Raw genomic sequence first — 22,767 nt, 5'->3', positions numbered from 1 at the left:
ATGGCACTTCCCTACTTAAAACTTTTAAAGGCCTAGCATTAAATTGAGAACAATATTCATTTATTCATTCAACAAATATTTATTGATCTTCTCCTACACGTCACTCTGTTCTAAGAAAAGTCACGGCTCACGTAGAACTTCTATTTTAGAGGGAGAGACAGACAATAAAGTACCCACACTAGATAATTTCAGATAATGACTAAAATTTGAAGAAGAAAAAACTGAAGTCAGTTTATGTATGTGAACAGCTTTAGATTGGTGCAGTCAGGGAAGGCTTCTCTGAGGAGTAAAGTTTGTACCTGTGACCCTGATACGAAGGAAGTAAGAATCTGGGTGAAGATCACTGCAGATTTGAAGGTAGAGGAGACAAGTGATTCCACAGGCTTGAAGCTGGGATCAAGCATGATAAGTTCAAGAATGAAAAGAATGGCCAATGAGGCTCAAGCCAATTGTAAAAGCTACAGTAGTCAGAATTACAGAGGTAGGCAGCAGACTACCCTAAGAATGCTCCTATACCAACCCATGTGATAATAATTCAAGAAAAAAAGTGAATGAAGTAGTGACTCACGCTACTGCATAATGAACCTTGAAAATACTATGCCAAGTGAAAGAAGCCAGTCATAAAAGACCAGATATTGTATGATTCCATTTATATGAAATATCCAGAACAGGCAAATCCAGAAAGAGAGAAAGATTAGTAGTGGTTGCTTAGGGCTAGGGTGAAGGGATTGGGAATATGGAAAGGGTAGGAGCTTCTTTATGGCTATAATTTTAAAGACAACAATTGTTAGAATTTTGTTTGCAAAACTACACATTGCAATTTATTAGTGGGTCCAGGAAGGAAATCCATTTTGGTCAATCAATTGTTGGTCACATCAACAATTTTTTAAATAGAATGAAAAGTATCACAGTGCTTAGAATATAGTAAGAATAAGTATTACTTGGTAAGACTAATTCTAAGTTAGACTCACACAGATGCGTGTGGGCCCAATGTATCACAATGTAAAAGGTATTACTTCCAAGTGGTTGCGATCTTCTTTTAGGTTGGGGGGGAAAAAAACAAAAAACATGAACACCCTCAAGTCTTCCATTCTAACTCTCCCCAAGGGAAGAAAAGTAGCCATCATTTCTTTGCCACCAAACCAAATGAGTATGAAAGAAAAAAAGCATTTGCCATTGTCTATGGCTCCCAATCATAATAACTAAAATCTCTTTAAGTTCATTTAAGAAATTGGACTAAAATAAAGTCCATTCCAGGGATAAAGTGGAGAACTGGTTATAAAAAGAGAAATTTCTAAAAATTTTTGAGAAGAAAATACTTTGGAAAAAAATATATCCCTTGTCATTTTAAATGTATCCTTTATAATAAAAGACTGCCACTCTGAATTTAAATCTGTTAATTGTCATATATGTCAACTTAAACATCTCCTTTGATATTCTCACTTTGTTTCTATGAATCATTTGAACATGTCCATACTGTGGCTTTTTTACAGAATTTTAGAAAATTGAAGGGAAAATTTTTTAAGGAGCCACTGACAGCATTTTAAAAATTAGATAAACGGCTTGACACTATGACATTAATTTCTTTCTTTATATTTAAAATACAAAAAGATAAATTGTGGACTATAAGCTATTCTACCATAAGAAAGAAAACTTGACAGAAATAAGTTATTCAAGGAAACTCCAAGTCATACAAAGACTTTTCAGACTGCCATATCCTCCAAAGAGTCCATAGTATCTTGACACATTAGCAAGAGGACATCCCCATTCAAAGAGAGAGCACTGACAGAACACAAGAGGAAAATATAAGACATGGAGGCTGAAAATCTGAGACCCAACTCCAATTCTGCCACTTACTATCTATGTGACACTGGGAAATTCATTTTAAAATCTCTGCTTTGGTTTTCTAATCTATAAAGTCCAGGTAAAAAAAGCCCAACCTACCTGGCAGAGCTATTGTGAAGATCAAAACATACATGGAAGCACACATTACAAATTGTAAATTACTTTACATACATTAGTTTTTATAATTTACTAATATTCCCATTTCCATAGCTAACTCAACACCTGAACTCAACCAAGAGTTTGTGCTATCACATCTTACTCAAATGTGAATGTTTATGCTGCATTTCCACACAGTGTAGGCACTGTGCCATAATCCCAAATCCTGATCACTTTACTTAAGAGTTCACTATATTTATTTATTTATAGCTAGAGTGATCATACATCCCACTCATCCAGGTTTGCCTAGGACTATTTCAACATTAGCATCCCTTTTCACTCTTAAAAGTGGCCCAACTTGAATGGTAAATTATAAAATCACCGTAATTATATGAGACATAAAGTTGTAGCACTACGAGGTGGCAAGGGGTTGGCCTTAGGATTCCCACTGTATGTTCCAGGAACCCCCTAAAAACCATCACAAATAAACAATGTTAACAAAAACAGTACGCTTGGTATGGAGAACTAAACCTAATTAGATTGCTGGTCCTAAACCCCTCCTATATAAAAACTCAGGCATTTAATGCACACAAACATTCTCTTATTTAAAACATATTACAACCAACAAAATATCCCAGCCTTAGTCAACACTTGAGAACTCACATAAGCACATGCACATACACATAAATCACAAAGAAACAGTCAGCTAGGAATCTAAACCACTACGTCGTATCATCAACCTAAAATCCTGCAGAGCCTCAGATAAAACCTTCAGCCTTTCTGAGCTGATTTTCAACTATTATAAATCTGGAATAAAGTCTGTCTCCTCCACTTCCATAAAGAGACCACATTAGCAAGTACACAGTAAAGTGCTTGGAGTGCTTTATAAAAGCAGTAGATTGCCATCCATAAAGCTTGTTAACTGATTGGGAAAGAAGACTAAGGTGACCTTGCATAAAAAAGCAAAACCTCTATAGTAGAAGGTGGTGAGTATTTATTTAGTTTCCTTCCTTTCCTTCACAGGTTTTTAATTCAAGTGTGTTGCCAGGGACTTCATAACAGGATGAAAAGGGTCATTAAAAGAGTGAAATGTTAGTCCACTTCGTGCTAAGGAACTTGGTTGTAATAATCTTTAACCAAGGGTCATAGACTCCTAGATCTATGGTTCAGCTTCAAAGGGTCTATGAAGCCTCCAGACAGTAAAGAAAGGAATACTGAGTGAGCAGGCACACATGCACATAACCGTATTTTTCCTTGGTGAATCAATAATTCCCAGTATAGAGGAGGGGCTCTCAACAAATAGGAGACACATTTTAGTTGTTATTCAGCTACTAACTTGCATTGTTATCCTGGATAAGTCACTTTAATCTCTGTGTGTCTCAGTTTCCTTATCTTTCCAAAGGGAATTTGTGTTTTATCTACTTCAAAAGGTGGTTGTGAGGATGAGATGAGAAAATACTGATGAAAGTGCTCTGTACTAATCAAAAAACTATAATTTTTATCTCCTTGAAAATCACCAGTAGATCCTGATAAAAATCCTGCCTAGGAATGGCTCCTACCTATTTAGAAAGGAACAGTAAAATAATTTAAACATGCAAATAATGAGACACAATTAAAATTCACCTTCACCCCACTCCCCAGCTCCTGGATTTGCTGAGCCAAACCACTCTGGGGAGAGGTAAAGATCACAAGTTCAGTTTCTGCCCAGCCCAGGCTGCTCAGTGACCAGTGTTGCACACTGATAAATGCCTCCCAAATCTCAGAGCACAAAGTGACAGTTCAAAAGGTTAGGAGCAGCATTAATTAGTAATACTCATTTGGATTCTCTATCCATCAAATAAAACAAGCAGCTATTCAATATTTGCCTATTCACACTACTCTAAGATCTCGAATTCAAAGATTCAGCCAGAGAACAAAATAAAGCCCAGGAAAATAAACTAAAATAAACCTGTCACCATCAGAATGCACCTCAAAGTAAATGAGTAGCTTTAAACCATGGCAAAGGGTCTGCATAGGACTACAGTAGAAATATTATGAGAGGTGGGTCCCTGCTGCAAAAGAAAGGAAAAATAAGTAGTTCCAACCAAAGACTCTACTTTTTGTGCTATAGCAAATTCCTCTTAATTCATTTTGCTTGGCTCTTTATTGATCAGTAATGCCCACAGGAAGAACACAGCATTATACAGTATCTTTTCAGATTCTTTGAAACTCAGTAAGTCTATTCCCATACTTCACACTTCAGTTAGTTTTAACTTTCTATATTTAAAATCAGCCTATATGAGTTCAGCCGGTGTGGCTCAGTGGCTGAGCATCGACCCATGCACCAAGAGGTCGCTGGTTCGATTTCTAGTCAGGAGACATGCGCAGGTTGTGGGCCTGATCCCAGTGGGGAGCATGCAGGAGGCAGCCAGTCAATGTTCTCTCTCACTGATGTTTCTATCTCTCTCAACCTCTTACTTACTCTCTCTAAAATCAATAAAGGGGAAAAAATTTTTTAAATAAAATAAAATCAGCCTATATGCAAAATAAGCAACAATTTATAAATAATTTAATATTTACAACAGTATGCAAGAAAGATTAGAATAAAAGAGTTACCATGATCCCTTATACTTTAAGAGTCACAGGTAAAAAGTACAGAAACAGAAAATATTACTCCTTTAGAGCAGGAGTTGAGCCCCACGGGGCAGCAGCACTCTCCAGCCACCAGCAGCAGGACCTGGGGCTCCACAGAGGCCTGTGCAGACCAGCAGCTCACAAGAACAATGGAAAGCCGGAGCCCGAGAGAGACTACTGTGATCCAGCTGCCCACCAGTGGGACCGGCAGGGTGCGGGGGCACCAGAGAGGCCTGTGCGACCCAGCAGGGACTGTGCAATCCAGTTACCCAAGGGACCTGTGGGGTGCTGAAGCACCAGAGAGGCCTGTGCGACCCAGCAGAGACTATGCCATCCAGTTACCCAAGGGACCTGTGGGGTGCTGAAGTACCAAAGAGGCCTGTGCGACCCAGCAGAGACTGTGCCATCCAGTTACCCAAGGGACCTGTGGGGTGCTGAAGCACCAAAGAGGCCTGTGCGACCCAGCAGAGACTATGCCATCCAGTTACCCAAGGGACCTGTGGGGTGCTGAAGCACCAGAGAGGCTTGTGCGACCCAGCAGAGACTATGCCATCCAGTTACCCAAGGGACCTGTGGGGTGCTGAAGCACCAAAGAGGCCTGTGCGACCCAGCAGAGACTGTGCCATCCAGTTACCTGCAGGACCTGCGGGGTGCTGAAGCACCAGAGAGGCTTGTGCGACCCAGCAGCCCATAACATAGGCATAGAGCCGGGTCCCCAAAGGGACTGTGCGATCCAGTTACTTGCAGGACCTGCAGGGTGCGAGGACACCAGAGAGGCCTGTGTAACAAAGCTGCACACAAGATAGGCGTAGAGGATGTGAAAATGGAGGCGGAGTGAATAGAAGCTATGCAGACGATCTCCCAGGACCAAATGGGAATTACTACTAAAATAAAGACAAATCCTCAGAAAAAAGCAACAGAAAAGCAGCAGGACAAAACCATATAACCAGGGACACTGGTAGAATCTGTGGAGGCATGAGAGGGTGGCGAGCTGGGAGCCCAGGGACAGCAGCAGTCTTAGCTGTGATCAGCGCCCTTGGGGAATAAAGACCAAGCCCGCTCCACAGTGCAGAGAGCCAGGACACAGCACTAGAACAGCCACAGCCACTCTCACCTGGGGGCTACGGCAGAGGGAGGGCAGACTGGGCTGGAAATCTGTGGGGACACCCGGGATTTGGAGGGCACTCAGAGTTTTTGCTGAATTGCAGCCACAAAGGATGGTGGCCAGTGTGCTCCTTCCCAGAGCAGTGGGGAAAAGAAGCAAAGCCCCCACTTGGAGATTCAGCCTTTCTCAGGTGAGGCAAAGAAATGCAGATTGAGGCTCATTAATAACCAGCATCTATCCCACCCTCTGGAAATCCTCTTATGCAGAACACCAGGGCTACATTCCAAGGCCCTGAGTAACTGAGACTACTAGCCTCCAGAAAAAAGCTAGAGGATAACTGAACCTTTCCTGGACTTGCAAATCTACCCAGGAAAGTAAGCCTTGACAGTAGTGTTTAACGTGGGCCCGCCCAGGCCCATCCAAACCCAGTAGAGGGAGCCACAAACAACAGAACACCAACACCCACAGGGAATATTTGGCAGGCTCCAAAACCCACTGAGATAGCCAAAATGGTGAAACAAAGAAACAAATCCCAAATGAAAGAACAAGAGAACTCTATTGAAGATGAGATATATGAAATGCAGTTAAGCAAATTATCAGAGGTAGAGTTCAGAGCCATGATCTTGAGGAAGCTCAACAGCATGAGTAAAGACATCAGCACCATGAGTAAAGATATAGAAACATTGAAAACCAACCAAGTGGAAATGAAGAATGACATAGCAGAAATAAAGAACACATTGGAAGGACTAACCAGCAAACTAGAGGAAGCTGAGGACCGAATCAGTGAATTAGAAGACAGGGTAGAAAAAAAAATCAACCAATCAGAAAACCAAAAGGAAAAAACAATTAAAAAACAGGAAGACAGCTTAAGAGAACTGTGGGACAACTGGGGAATATAATAACATTCGCTTAATAGGAGTCCCCAAAAAGGAAGAAAATGGGCAAGGGTTAGAGAATATATTTGAAGAAATAGTGACAGAAAACTTTCCCAACTTGGTGAAGGAAAAAGGCATTCAAGTTCAAGAAGCCCCAAGTAAGAAGAACCCAAACAGGCCCACACCAAGACACATAGTAATCAAAATGCCAAAAATTAAAGACAAAGAGAGAATCCTAAAGGCAGCAAGAGATAAGCAACAGGTTACCTACAAAGGAAACCCCATAAGGTTCTCAGCTGACTTCTCAACAGAAACACTATAGGCCAGAAGGGAGTGGCATGAAGTAATCAAGGTCATGAAAAACAAGGATCTGAATCCAAGACTACTCTATCTGGCAAGGCTATCATTCAAAATAGAAGGTCAAATAAAGAGCTTCCCAGACAAAAAAAAAAAAAAAGGCTAAGGAAATATATTAACACCAAACCAGTACTGCAAGATATGCTAAAAGGACTGCTGTAATTAGTAGAAGAAATAGGAAGAAAAATATAACCACACTAAACAAAAATGGCAATAAATATGTACATATCAAATATCACCTTAAATGTGAATGGTTTGAATGCTCTGATAAAAAGACACAAAGTAGCTGACTAGATAAGAAAGCATGACTCATCCATATGTTGTTTACAAGAGACCCATCTCACAACACATAGGTTGAAAGTGGAGGGATGGAAAAAAATCTTTCAAGCAAACAGAAATGAAAAAAAGCTGGGGTAGCAATACTCATATCTGATAAAGTAGATTTCAAAATGAAGACCATAACTAGAAACAAAGAAGGCCACTACATAATATTGAAAGGATCTATCCAACAGGAAGATATAACCTTAGTAAACATACATGCACCCAATATAGGAGCACCAACATATATTAAAAATCTTCTGGAGGACTTCAAAGGAGAAATCAACAACAATACAATCATAGCAGGGGACTTCAACACCCCGCTGACATCACTGGATAGATCATCTAGACAAAAAATTAATAAGGAAACAGAGACTCTAAATGAAGCACTAGATCAAATGGATTTAATAGATATCTACAGAGAATTATACCCCAAAACTGCAGAATTCACATTCTTCTCAAATGCACATGGAACATTCTCAAAGATAGACCACATGTTAGGGCACAAACTAAGTTTCTACAAGTTCAAGAAGATTGAAATCAGCCCTGGCCAATTTGGCTCAGCAGTTAGAGAGTCAGCCAGGTGGTCCAGAGAGACCCAGGTTCAGTTTTTGCTAAGGGTGTGTATCTCAGTTGCAGTTTGTCCCCAGCCCTGGTTGGTCGTGCGGGTGGTAGCCACTCGATGTGTCCCTTTCACATTGATGTTTCTCTCGCTCTCTTCCTCTCTCTCTCTCCCACTCTATCTGAACAAAAAATGGAAAAAAAAAATGTCCTTGGGTGAGGATTAAAAAAAAATGAATAAATAAAAAATAAAAGAGAACCAATTCTTTATTTTAAAAAAAGAAGAAGAAGAAGATTGAAATCATATCAAGCATCTTTTTAGATCACAATGGCATGAAACTAGAAATCAATTACAACAAAAACATGCAAAGACATTTGAACACATGGAGGCTAGATAGCATGTTATTGAACAATGAATGGGTTGCCATGGAGATCAAGGAAGAAATTAAAAACTTCCTGGAAACCAATGAAAATGAACACACAACAACACAAAATCTATGGGATGCAGCAAAAGCAGTTCTGAGAGCGAAGTTCATAGTACTACAGGCCTACCTCAAAAAACAAGAAAAATCTCTAATAGACTATCTAACCTCACAACGTAAAGAACTAGAAAGCAAACAAAAAGGAAACCCCAGAGCAAGTAGAAGGAAGGAAATAGTAAAGATCGGAGCAGAAATAAATGACATGGAGACCAAAAAAAAACAATTCAAAGGATCAATGAAAGAAAGAGCTGGTTCTTTGAGAAGATAAACAAGATTGATGGACCCTTAGCTAGACTCACCAAGAAACAAAGAGAGAGAACCCAAATACACAAAATCAGAAATAAAAGAGGAGAAATAATAACTGACACCATAGAAATATAAAGGATCGTTAACAAATATTATGAACAATTATACGGCAACAAATTCGACAATCTAAGCAAAATGGACAAATTTCTAGAAACACATAGTCTCCCAAAACTGAACTGGGAAAAGATAGAAAACGTGAACAGACCAACAACAACAAAAGAAATTGAAGATGTAATTAAGACTCTCCCAGCAAACAGAAGCCCAGGCCCAGACGGCTTCACAGGGGAATTTTACCGAACATTCAAAGAAGAACAAATACCCATTCTCCTCAAACTCTTTCAAAAAAATTCATGAAGGAGGAAGACTTCCAAACTCGTTTTATGAGGCCAGCATAATTCTAATTCCAAAACCAGAAAAAGACACTACAAAGAAAGAAAACTACAGGCCAATATCCTGATGAACATAGATGCCAAAATCCTGAACAAAATACTAGCGAATCGAATCCAGCAATACATCAATAAAATTATTCACCATGACCAAGTGGGATTCATCCCAGGGATGCAAGGCTGGTACAATATTCGCAAATCAATAAATGTGATACGCCACATACACAAAATAAAAATAAAAGTCATATGATCATATCAATAGACACTGAAAAAGCATTCAACAAAATCCAACACCCATATCTGATATAAACGCTCAGCAATCTGGGAATAGAGGGATCATATCTCGACATAATAAAGGCCATATATGAAAGACCTACAGCCAACATCATACTCAATGGGAAAAACCTAAAAGCATTTCCCTTAAGAACAGGAACAAGACAAGGATGCCCACTTTCGCCACTCTTATTTAACATAGTACTGGAAGTCTTAGCCACAGCAATCAGACAGGAAGAAAAAATAAAAAGGATCCAAATTGGAAAGGAGGAAGTGAAACTGTCCTCATTCGCAGATGACATGATACTACACGTAGAAAACCCCAAAGACTCCATCAAAAATTTACTAGACTTAATAAATGAATTTGGGAAAGTAGCAGGATACAAAATTAACATCAAGAAATTGACGGCATTCTTATACACCAATGATGAACTCACAGAAAGAGAAACTAAAAAAATAATCCCTTTTACCATCGCAGCAAAAAAATTAAGATACCTAAGGAATAAACTTAACCAAAGAGATAAACGACCTATTCACAGAAAACTACTGGTCATTGAAAAAGGAAATAGAGGAAGATATAAAAAAGTGGAAGCACATACTTTGTTCATGGATTGGAAGAATTAACATCATTAAAATGTTCATACTACCCAAAGCAATCTATAGATTCAATGCAATCGCCATCAAAATACCAACGACATACTTCACAGAACTAGAACAAATACTTCAAAAGTTCATATGGAACCAAAAAAGACCCGAATAGCAACAGCAATCTTGAAAAAAAAAAAAAAAACAACGTTGGAGAGATCACATTACCAGATTTCAGGTTATACTACAAAGCCACTGTAATCACAACAGCCTGGTACTGGCGCAAGAACAGGCAGATAGATCAATGGAACAGAATAGAAAACCCAGAAATGGACCCAAGACAATATGCTCAATTAATATTTGACAAAGGTGGCAAGAGCATACAATGGAGTAAAGACAGCCTCTTTAATAAATGGTGTTGGGAAAATTGGAATGAAACTAGACCATCAAGTTACACCCTACACAAGAATAAACTCAAAATGGATAAAAGACTTAAATGTGACTCATGAATCCATAAAAATCCTAGAAGAAAATGTAGGCATCAAAATTTCAGACATCATACACAGCAGAATTTTCACTGATATATCACCTAAGGCAACAGAAACAAAGGAGAAAATGAACACATGGGACTACATCAAACACAAAAGCTTCTACACAACAAAAGAAACAACTACCAAAATGGAAAGGCTACCCACTCTATGGGAGAGCATAACTGCCAATGATACATCAGATAAGGGGTTAATTTCCAATATATATAGAATGCTCATGCAGCTCAACAAAAGGAAGACAAAGAAGCCAATTTAAAAATGGGCAGAGGAACTAAATAGACACCTCTCCAAACAGGACATACAAATGGCTAAGAGACATATGAAGAAATGTTCAACATCACTAATCATCAGAGAGATGCAAATTAAAACAACAATGAGGTATCACCTCACACCTGTCAGAATGGCCGCCATCAACAAATCATCAAACAACAAGTGTTGGCGAGGGTGCGGAGAAAAGGGGACTCTAGTACACTGCTGGTGGGAATGCAGACTGGTGCAGCCACTATGGAAAACAATATGGTGTTACTTCAAAAAATTAAAAATTGAACTGCCAGCTGACCCAGTGATCCCACTTCTAGAAATATACCCTAAGAAGCCTGAAACACTAATCAGAAAGAATATATGTACCCTCATGTTCATAGCAGCACTATTTACAATCACTAAGATCAGGAAACAGCCTAAATGTTCATCAGTAGACAAATGGATAAAAAAGCTGTGGTACATATACACAATGGAGTACTATGCAGCTGTAAGAAAGAAAGATTTCTTATCCTTTGAGACGACATGGAGGGACCTGGAGAGTATTATCCTAAGCGAAACAAGCCAAGCAGAGAAAGACAAATATTACATGATCTCACTTATTTGTGGAATATAATGAACATAACAGTCTGAGGAACGGGGTAGTCCCAGAGACGTGGAAGTGGGGTACAAACTGACAATCCCCATAAGAGCGGGTGGGGGAAGAGATAAACCACAGAACTTATATGCATGTATGCATGAACAATGGACATGGACAAAAAAGCTGGGGATAGGGTGGGGAGGGTGGAGGAGGGGATTATCAGTGGGGGAAAAAGGAGAAACATCTGTAATAAAAATAAATTAATTAATTAAATAAAAAAAATATTACTCCTTTAAAGCAGCCCATAGACCTTGACTGCACAACAAAATCACCTATAGGAATTGCTAAATATTTGAAGGACAAAGCCCAATCATAGGCCTAATCAATCAGAATCTGGAGGGTTAGATTTCCAGGCAACAATATTTATCTGATATATAGACATGATATAGAACTACTTCAAAAGGCATAAATTTTACAGTTTATAGAGGTCTAGGACAAACTCAAACCAAAAAGAAAGAAAGAAAAAAAAAACCTCTATATTCTCTTTAGATTTGGAGTAAAGGACTGTATCTTTCACCAAAAACTTCCACTGAGACCATCTTAAATCCCAACAGTAATGATCCCACAGGGAGACAAACAAAGAAATGAACATTTTTTTCTCTCTCTTTTTTCCTATCCTACCTAGGGCCATTCTGATGCCAATCCACCACCAAAAGTGTAAGAATTGGGCAAATAAACTCAAATCTGGAAGGCCCCCCCAAAGAAGTGACTACTGATTATGGAACCATTCTAGTTTTTAAAAATCAGCTTCAGGGGTTTTGATGAGATTCATAGTTCTGGAAAGGGGAACTACGTCAACTTTATTTCCACACTCTGATGAAACATACCCCTTGGACAAGCCTAATAATGGTGGCACTTTGTTTTGTTTTGTTTTTTGACAACTCTATAAGGAATGGTATACAAGCATTAAAGATATTTCTAGGAGCTGCCCTTTCCAATCTCCTGAAGAATGTCAATATCCTGCCCTGGGCAGGCAGCTCAGTTGGTTAGAGCATCATTCCAATACACTAAGGCTGTGAGTTGATTCCCGGTCAGGGCACATACAAGAAGCACCCAATGAATACATAAATAAGTAGAACAACAAATCGATGTCTCTCCCTCCGCCCTTCCTCTCACTCAAAAATCAATCAATAAATAAGATTTAAAAAGAAAAAGAGTGTCAATATCCCCAAACAGCAAGGAGGTCAATTTCAGAGGCTCCATGTCTTAAGCCACACCATCTCTCTAAAGCAGCTTTACCTGTTCTTCTACCCTAACTCTGCTCTGGCCTCATCTGCTCAAAGTTTCAAATAGCAAAGGACAGGGAAGGCATTTCATACACTCACCTAAACCACACAGAGGATGTCTGGTAGGATGCAGTTCTGCTCTAACCCACAACAGGGCCTGGGCCTTTTCCAGTCACCCTCCCTATCTAACAAAGACAGACCGCAGAAACTTCCCTCTCTCAAGCAAGCCTTCCCTGATTAACACTATAAGGCTGAATTCCCCCAGGGAGGAGAATGGAATTTTCTTGTTGCAGATTATTGCAGGACTTAAAAACTCTGTGCCAGTAGGGGCTAAGTGACAGTGAATAAAGAGACAAGTCCAGCATTTAGAATTATGAAGCATCAAGAAAACCTGGTTTACAATTATTACATAGCCTGAAGAAGAAAAATAAAAGCAATTATGATTGCACTTGAGTAAATTCCCCCCTATAAATACCCACAACTTCAATAAGGTGATTACAATACTTTCAGGATTAAAAAATACAGTGTGGGGCAAAAGTAGGTTTACAGTTGTTCATACAGAAAATAATACATTAATAAATAATACAATAAACTATTTCATGTGCTCACAACTATAAACCTACTTTTGCCCCACCCTGTATATTTTATTTATATGCTGAAATTAACCATATCACTTTCCAAAATAAATAATTTTAGGACATGCTCTCATAACATCCATAGATAAAACATACACACACACACACACACACACACACACCATCTGAGTTATAAATAACAGATACCAACCTGGCTGTCCCGTGCTGGGAATCCATGATAACCTGGGGTCAAAGGCTCGTTCTAAAAGAAAGAAAGAATAAGAAAATTTTAAGAATAATCAAAATCATCCAAACTGATCAAATATAAATTCCTGCACCAGATCCTAAGGCGTTCTGTTGCTACAGTCCCTTCTTCCTAACTACATATATTTCCCAGTTCAGCCTCTACAATGGCAAAAAATAAAAAACAAACAAGAAAAGCAGTATTTGCTTACAAACACTACTCATAAACACTGTTTTCCTCCTTGTACACCTAAATCTATTTCCTTCCCAGTATATATCAACCAGGGTACTACCAGGCAGAACCATTCCTAACCGCACACTGTGCTCGAGCAACCCCAGCCCCTAACTACTGAAAGCCAGTAAGCAGTCCTGAATACCAGGACAACCCAAAATGTCCACACATTTCCAAAAGTCCCCTGGTTAGAAAGGGGACAGTACAACCCCTATGAGAACTACCTCTTGACCTGGAAAAGTTTTAGCTCCTCTCCTCTCCCAATCTGCTTTCTTCAGTTCTTTTAAACCTAGATGAAATGCTACCTCTGTTCCAGACCTCCTCTACTACCCTGTATCATCTTATGGACTCAAATAACTCCTAACATGTATATATGTTAAAATGTGTTTAGGTTACTTGTACAATTTACTTTTCATATTACTTATGACTCAATAGATCTTATTTTTGTTAAGGTGTATCATACTGAATCTCTCATATTCATATTAATTATCAGATCTACATCTTTGAGGACAAGAATGATAGCTAATAAAAGCTATACACACCCTAATTTAGTATAAGGTCATACAATATGAGCTCTCATTTATGGCTTACTTGACCCATTCAACCATTCAGTCAATATATATTGAATACCTAAATATTTTCAAAATACTGTTAGATGACTGAGAGTAAGAAAAATAGAAAAAACAAGTCCCTTGACTTCAAGGGAACTTTTAAATGGGAGGAGATAAGATATATGTGTACATAAAGGTGTAAATAAGAACACATGATGCTTTTGTAATTGTTTCTTCAAAGTGCTTAACACAGCTACCTGAAGATCCTCATCTTCTTCCATCCATTTGTACTTTCATTCCTACTAGTACAAGTTAAGAAGACTTTTCATTGATAGGGCTTTCATATATGACAAGAGTGTAAACTTTTTACCTAATCGTACATCATACTTTGAGTATATCCATAGCTTTTATAATCAAAAGTCTATACTCTTTTCAAAAGCATGAAAGCCAGGATTCAGCTTGAGCTCACATACAGAGATCCTATGTCATGTTCGTCATGGTTTCCCTGTGACCTAGCAGTGTCTAATACAGGGTGAACACCCAAAAGAATGAGTAAATAAGTAAATAAAGTTCAACAACCAGAAATTATTTAGGCATCCAGTCACTGATTCAATCCTAGACAATCTGGTTCTTCTATTTTTATTCCTAAGTCTTTATTTGGACATTTATAAATTAAGTCTCTCCAAAGAAAACACACCAAAGATAACTGCCTTTAAAAAGCATAGGTGCCAAAACAATCTTGAGAGAGAAGAGCAAAGTTGGAAGGACTCACACTTCCTGATTTCAAAGTTTACTATAAAATTCAGTAATCAAGGTAGTGTAATATTAGCATAAGGACAGACATACAGACAAATGCAACACTACTAAAAGTCCCAAAATAAACCTTTACAATTCTGATAAATTGATTTTTGAAAGGGTGCCAACAACAACAAAAAAAATCAGTGGAGGAAAAAGTCTTTTCAACAAATGCTGCTGGGACAACTAGATATCCACATGTAAAAGAATAAAGTCGGAGCTCTATCTCACACCATATACAAAATTAATTCAAAATACATCACAGAATTAAAACCACAGAACTCTTAGAAGAAACACAGGAGTAAATCTTCATGACCTTTGATCAGGTAATAATTTCTTCAATATGACACCAAAAGCAGAAGTAACATAGGATAAAATAAATAAATTGGACTTCATCAAAATTAAAAAACTTTTGTTCTACAAAGAACACCACCAGTTCTGAGGATCTAATGCACAGCATAGTGGTTATAATTAATAATACTATATTACATACTTGAAAGTTGCTGTCCTGGCCGGTTTGGCTCAGCAGTTAGAGAGTCGGCCTGTGGTCCGGAGAGACCCGGGTTCGGTTCCCGCTAGGGGCATGTACCTTGGTTGCAGTTTGTCCCCGGCCCTGGTTGGGTCGTGTGGGTGGCAGCCGCTCGATGTGTCCCTTTCACATCGATGTTTCTCTCTCTGTCTCTTCCTCCCACTCTATCTCAACAAAATACTGAAAAATGTCCTCGGGTTAGGATTAAAAAAAAGTTGCTAATGATATAACATGATGCAGGTTAGCTAAGGCTAATGGTGGTAATCACTTTGCAATATATAAGTGTATTAAATCAACACATGGTACACCTTAATCCTACACAATGTTATACAATTATAACTCGATAAATCTGAGGGGAACACACCACCAAGTAAAAAGAAAACCCACAGATAAGGGACTTGTATTCAGAATATAGTATGAAGAACTCTTACAACTCAACAAGAAAAAGACAACCCAAATTTTTTTTTCTTTATTGATTTTTAGAAAGAGGAAGGGAGCGGGAGAAATAGAAACGTTGATGAGAGTGAACACTAACTGGCCACCTCCTGCATGCCCCGCACTGGGAATTAGGCCCACAACCTAGGCATGTGCCCTGACTGGGAATTGAATCGGCGACCTCTAGTGCCATGGGTCGACGCTCAACCACTGAGCGGCTGGGCAACAACCCAAATTTTAAAATGAGCAAAGGGTCTGAATAGGAAGTTCTCAAAAGAAGATATACAAATGGTGAATAAGCACATGAAAAGATCCTCAATAGCATTAGTCATTAAGGAAATGCAAATCAAAACCAATGTGAGATAACATTTCATACCCACGAGGATAACTATAACAAAAAAGTTGTCCAATAACAAGTATTAGAAAGGATATAAAGAAATTGGAATCTCATACATTGACAGTGGGAATGTAAAATGGTACAGCCACTTTGGAAACAATTTGGTAGACCCTCAAAATGTTAAGATAGAATTATACCATATGACCTAGCAATTCCACACCTAAGCATAATGAAGAAAATGAAAATATACATCACCCAAAACCTTGTACACAAATGTTCATAGTAGCATTATTTTATAATAGCCAAAAAGTAGAAACAATCCAAATGTCCATCAATTGGTAAATGGACAATGTGGTTTATCCATAATTGAATAATATGCAGGAATAAAAAGAAATGGCCCTGGCCAGTTTGGCTCAGCGGTTAGAGCGTCGGCCTGCAGTACAGAGAGACCCGGGTTCGGTTCCCGCTAAGGGCATGTACCTTGGTAGCGGTTTGTCCCCGGCCCTGGTTGGTCGTGCGGGTGGCAGCCACTCGATGTGTCCCTTCACGTCGATGTTTCTCTCTCTCTCTCTCTCTTCCTCTCTCTCCCTCCCGCTCTATCTGAACAAAAAATGGAAAAATGTCCTCGAGTGAGGATAAAAAAATAAAAAAATGAAAAAGAAAAAGAAATGAAGTACTGATAAAGCATGAGTGAATCTTGAAAACATAAATGCTAAGTGAAAAAAGCCAGGAAAAAAGGCTACAAACTGTGTGATTCCATTTACATAAAATATCTAGAATAGGCAAATCTATGGAGAAAGAAAGTAAATTAGTCGTTCTAGAAGCAAAAGGGGAGGAATGGGGAGTGATTACTAATGGGTACTAGGTTTATTTTTGGTAACGAGAATATTCTGGAATTAGGTTATGGACACACAATGTTATGATTATATACTAAAACCCACCAAAACACTAAAAATATTTTAAAAGAGTGAGATTTATGGTCTGTGAATTATATGTCAATAAACCTATTATTTAAAAATAACAACTGCAAGCAATGTTGGCTATTTTCACACAAATTTTTACAAGGGAGACATGTATAGCTTAGACTGTTAACCGAAGAACAGGGCTTCTTCTGAAATCCACAAGTGCCTTGTTTGTTCTGAATTCTATTTCAGCACCATTCCCTAAAGATTTTAACAGTGATGATGACAAAGATGGTAACACTAGATACTGAGCAACTGATCAGGTATAGTTTCAGGATGGAGAGGAGGAAGAGAAAGCTGCAAAGAGGAAATGATAAAGTATAGCTATTAAATGGTAAAGTCAAACTTTCAACTTGGGTCTGTTGGACTCCAAAGCCCCTGCTCTCTCCATTTTATCAAGTTCTCTTCTCTAAAACCATTCCACATTATTCCTTTACAGTGACTATTTCAAGACTGAGAACGGAATTTTATGATTAAGAAAGTAAGTAATCAAAAATATCCAAAAGCATAATTAACAGAGATTTGTCACACCCAGAGAACATCCACGTTTAAACCATATTCTTTTTTTTTTTAATCCTCACCCGAGGACATTTTTCCATTTTTTGTTCAGATAGAGTGGGAGAGAGAGGAAGAAAGAGAGAGAGAGAAACATCGACGTGAAAGGGACACATCGAGTGGCTGCCGTCCACACAACCAACTAGGGCCAGGGACAAACTGCAACCGAGGTACGTGCCCTTAGCGGAAACTGAACCCAGGTGTCTCTGGACTGCAGGCTGATGCTCTAACCGCTGAGCAAACCGGCCAGGGCTAAACCGTATTCTTACATTCAACAATGCAGAAAACTTTTTATAAGAAAATCACATTCCTACAAGCCAATACTGTCAAAAACTTTAACAGCAAAGACAAATAAATAATAGCACAGAGATGCACCGAGAAATAGATTTATTCCTCCACTTGCCTTGGCAAAGCAGTATTCGTCTTATGTCTCCATCTTTCGAATAGGCTATTTGGAACTCTCCAGCCCTCAGAAATTCCAGCTCTCTGAAAGTGACCTATACTTAATGGCAAAAGCTTGTTTTCCTTTTTAACTGTACCATGCACATATCTCTCCCTTCAAAATATATTAACTTGGCATGTTTTTGAAGTTTATAAAAATGGATCCTATTGTATGTATTATTTAGCAATTTCCTTTAATCAATACTATAAGATTAATTTCACTAAATTTTTTTATCCTCACCTGAGGACATTTTTCCATTTTTTGTTCAGATACAGTGGGAGGGAGAGAGAGGAAGAGAGAGAGAGAGAAACATCGACGTGAAAGGGACACATCGAGTGGTTGCCACCCGCACGACCCAACTAGGGCCGGGGACAAACTGCAACCAAAGTATGTGCCCTTAGTGGGAACCGAACCCAGGTCTCTCTGAACCGCAGGCCAACGCTCTAACCACTGAGAAAACTGGACAGGGCTTCTTAATTTCACTAATTTTGACTACTGTTTAGTATTCTAGTTTATGAACATGTCACTATTTACCTGTCTTATTTTCCTGTTAATATATTTAAATTATTTCCAGTTCTTGTTTGCACTCACAAACAATGCTGCCCAGAAACATTCTTTTAGATTTGAGCTTTTTTTACTCATGAGATTGGTGAATATCACAAATTGACAAGAAGAGGAAATAGATATCTTCACATCTAATAGTAGAAACTTAAGTATTGTTGGAAACACTGTTTTGGAAAGCAATTTGACAATAGTTATTAAATAATTAAATGCACATATCTTCTTGTAATTTCAGTCTTTGATCTCTATTTTTACACATGTGCTCAAAGAACCATGTACAAAAATCTTCATAGGTTGTAATAATAAACTAGAAAGAATAAGTCTCCATTAATAATAGGAAAATAGTATCATCAACTATTGTATTATTTCAACATCCTCTGTATATGTTTTTAAAAAGGTAAAATCTTGCCTGGCTAGTGTTGCTCAGTGGTTGAGCGTCGACCCATGCACCAAGAGGTCACCAGTTTGATTCCTGGTCAGGGCACGTGCCCAGGTTGTGGGCCCAATCCCCAGTGGGGGGCATGCAGGAGGCGGTCAATCAATATTCTCTCTCATTGATGTTTCTCTCTCTCTCTCCCTCTCCCTTTCTCTCTAAAAAAAAAAATAATGAAAAAATTTTAAATAAATAAATAGGTAAAATCTCTGAATTGTCTAAGTCATATTAAATGATAGCAAAGCTGTTATTTTTTTTTTTTACTATAATACAAAAAGAGGCATTTCTACATGCATACAAGAAAGTAAATAAATTCACAAAAACATAGAAGGATATACAATAAACTTGTAACTTCTAACAGTGGTTACCTCTAGGAAGAAGAACAAGATCTGTGGAAAGTTGAGAGGGCACATACTTTATCTGAATTATTTTAATTTTACAAAATGTAAACTTCATATATTACTAAGTGTACTAAAAAGAACCAAAAAAAGTCACTACCACCAGTGTTTCTTGTTTTAAAAGTTACAAAAACACCTTTACATCATCATATTTAATCACCACAGTGCAGAAAATGGGTTTTATAACTCTCATTTTACAGATGACAAAAGTAAATTTCAGGAAGATTAAGTGGTCTGCTCAAGGACAAATAGTCAATGATAGTGCCTTCAAACTTAGGCACTATACCCATTACTTCTATGCCCATTACTTACTACTTCATGACAACAAGTAAAAAAAAAAAAAAAAATTCCCCTGGTCCAGGTAGAGATGATCATGATTGTCTAAAGGCATGCAGATCTGAATTTTTAATCAGAGTAAAAATAATAACCGACATATACAGCAGAAATGAAATCACAAGACAAGCTAATGAAACAGACGGGATAGAAACGAGATGTACTGAGCTCTAAAGAGGAAAGAAAGCCTTTAGCAGCTGTTTGCCTATAAGTAAGAGCTACTGGCCTAATAAGACTGAGAGTTAGAAACTGATTCTGTCTAGGCACAGAGACTGCTCAAAAATGAAAATGGCCCTGACTGCGTGGCTCAAGTGGTTGAGTATTGTCCCATACACAAGAAGGCTACAGGTTCGATTCCCAGTCAGGGCATACACCTAGGTTGTAGGTTCGATCCCCAGTTGAGGCACATATAAGGAGGTATGTTTCTCTTTCACATCTCTCTCTCTCCCCCTTTTTCTCTAAAATCAATAAAAACATGCCCTTGGGTGAGGATTTTTTAAAATAATAATAAGTAAATAAAATGAGTACATAAGAAATAAAAATACCAACCACAAGAACCTTGCTGACTACAGAGGTCAGCAATTAAACCAGTTTAGAAACTTCCAGTTAGTGAACATGTGGAAGAGTAACAGAAGAATCCTTAAATAACCGTCCAATGTGGCAACTGTGATTGGTTGTGCACGTACAGTGGACATACAGAAGTGAAAGAAAATATCACCTGACTTTTGTATTCTTTACTGGCTGCTTAGAAGCTCCCCTATGCACCTGTGTTTCAAATATCTACTTAAGCAGAAGAATGCCTCATTGAACAATTGCTTTATTACAAGCACTGGGCTGGTATACTTGCCCTTGAAGAGCCTGGAGTCATAATAATTACAAGATAATGTGACTGATGCCATAATTAAAGTCTATAAAAAGAACTACAGAACTCCAGAAAACACCAGATCTTTTTAAAAATGGGGAGGGAGGAGATAAAAACTAACCTCTCTTTGGAGGACAAGATTTCTAATACTGTGATAGATTGATGCATGCTGAAACAATCATTTCTAAAGCCACTTTCCTAAATGCATTCTGAAAATCATCAATTTCATTTCTAAACAATTAGCCAATATATTTGCCTATTCCAAATTAAAATTTCCCAGAATACTGAACCTGACAGGAAAACAAAAGTACTGTTTTCTTAAACATTTTTAAAAAACAGTTAAAAGAAAGGTGCTAAGAGGACTTAACACTGAAGATCAAAAAAGCCCTGCTTCTGTTACAAGAGTATTTCTTACTGGCTTCTATCAATCACTAGGAGTAAGGTGCAGAAAACTGAACATGCACAATGAAGTTACACCAAGCAATTAAAAACAATTTTTTAAACCCACCCTATTGTCTTTTGTGTCTAACAAAATCAAACCCATTTCACAAAATGGAAGGGGAAGAAAAATACTAAGAAATGAAACAATTCCTGCTACCATGCACTTTAGGGAGAGGAAAGTAAAAGGATGCAAAGGAAAGTAAGAAATGAAGCTGTCCTTGATAAACATTTGGCCAGTGGTATAAGCCCAGATTTTTCACTCCTGGTTCAAAGTGAATTACACATTTAACAATGGAAGGAAAGACTGATTTAGAACACACTGGCTGGAAAAAAAGCAAATCAAAATTTCCAGGATATTTAACTACCTTGTTTTGAAGTCAAAGTTACTGGTTTTCAAGTAGTAACCCTATTTTTGAATTGGGACATGAAAGGGAACACCAAAGGAACTGAATATGTACCTAAATTCCATATGCTATTACATGCAAAAACCAATCCCAGCAACAAGTACCTTTGGTTCATTAAGACAGATTGCTAAAAGACCAGAACATCACTCTGCTTCCAAACCATATAAGGTTCGAGGGACCAACAGATAAGAGGCTTATAAGGGACATGAATCTGGTAGTATCTAACAACATAGTGCCAATATAAGGTCTACTTGGTAACTGGTAAACTGAGCCTTATGCTCCAATAAAATAAAACCATTCTACTTCCCCATCAAGACAACTGATGATAGTTCTTTGTGACACTCACCACTCCATCCGAAACACGCTGTCTCTTTTTTTTCCTTAGGTTAAAAATGCCCTAGTATAAATATTTTTCACATCTGACACAGGACTTATTAGATCTTCAAAGCCCACCTTTGGAATACACTAAAATTCTCCTTTTCAGTAAGTCACAGATTTCTAAGAGGTAACCAATCAAACCCCTTATCTTTCTAGGTGAGGAAACTGTGACTTAAGAGAAGTGCCCTGTCCATAGTCAGTCAACTAAGCAGACATAAAAAAAGGACCTAGAAATTAGAACTCTCGAATCATCTAAGCTATTCATGCCTCAGGCTCTGCTAACTGCAGATATAGCCAGCTCCTTTCATGATGCAATAGAGAAAGCATGGACTTTGGGAGCCAGAGATGTGGATTCAAATACTGGCTGTGCCACTTTCTAACTATGTGACTCCGGTCAAATTACTTACTCTCTGACCTTCAATTTTCTCAACTGTGTAATAGATAATCTCCACCTCATGAAGTTGTAAGTATTAAATGAGAATTCAGGTGAAGTTTATCTGGCACAGTACTTAACATACAGGAGAAGCTCCATAAGAATTCCTTCCCCACCCCTATTTCCATCAGTTGCAAATTACTTGAGAGAGAAATTGAATCAATCTACAGGACTCATTCCAAAAAAAATCATTTCCTAATAACTGAACTTCAATTTTTTTTAGTTCTTTCTAAAGTCAGTTCTTTAGGAATATGTGCCAAATGGGCATCCTGCCTCACAGAAGGTGTTCAAAACTAGATAAAATTTAGTGATGTTGGCCCTGGCCCGTTTGGCTCAGTAGTTAGAGTGTCAGCCAGTGTGGACCAAAGAGTCACAGGTTCAATTCTGGTCACAG

The 22,767-nt window shown here is 38.2% G+C and overlaps 1 protein-coding gene across 9 annotated transcripts in view; it reads right to left on the bottom strand.

Annotated features, from left to right (window-relative positions):
• RBFOX2 (RNA binding fox-1 homolog 2) overlaps positions 1 to 22,767 on the bottom strand; it is a 292,073-nt gene that overhangs the window by 182,219 nt on the left and 87,087 nt on the right. For all 9 annotated transcript variants that reach the window (XM_036252096.1, XM_036252093.1, XM_036252092.1 and 6 more), the window contains exon 2: positions 13,261 to 13,311. In XM_036252096.1, coding sequence (XP_036107989.1) covers positions 13,261 to 13,311 — 51 coding nt within the window. The remainder of the gene's footprint in view (positions 1 to 13,260; positions 13,312 to 22,767) is intronic.

The sequence above is a fragment of the Molossus molossus genome, unplaced genomic scaffold (genome assembly GCF_014108415.1).
Source record: "Molossus molossus isolate mMolMol1 unplaced genomic scaffold, mMolMol1.p scaffold_m16_p_10, whole genome shotgun sequence".
Classification (NCBI taxonomy): domain Eukaryota; kingdom Metazoa; phylum Chordata; class Mammalia; order Chiroptera; family Molossidae; genus Molossus; species Molossus molossus.
Note: the sequence above shows the minus strand (reverse complement) of the source record. Positions and strands in the feature narration are given on the sequence as shown.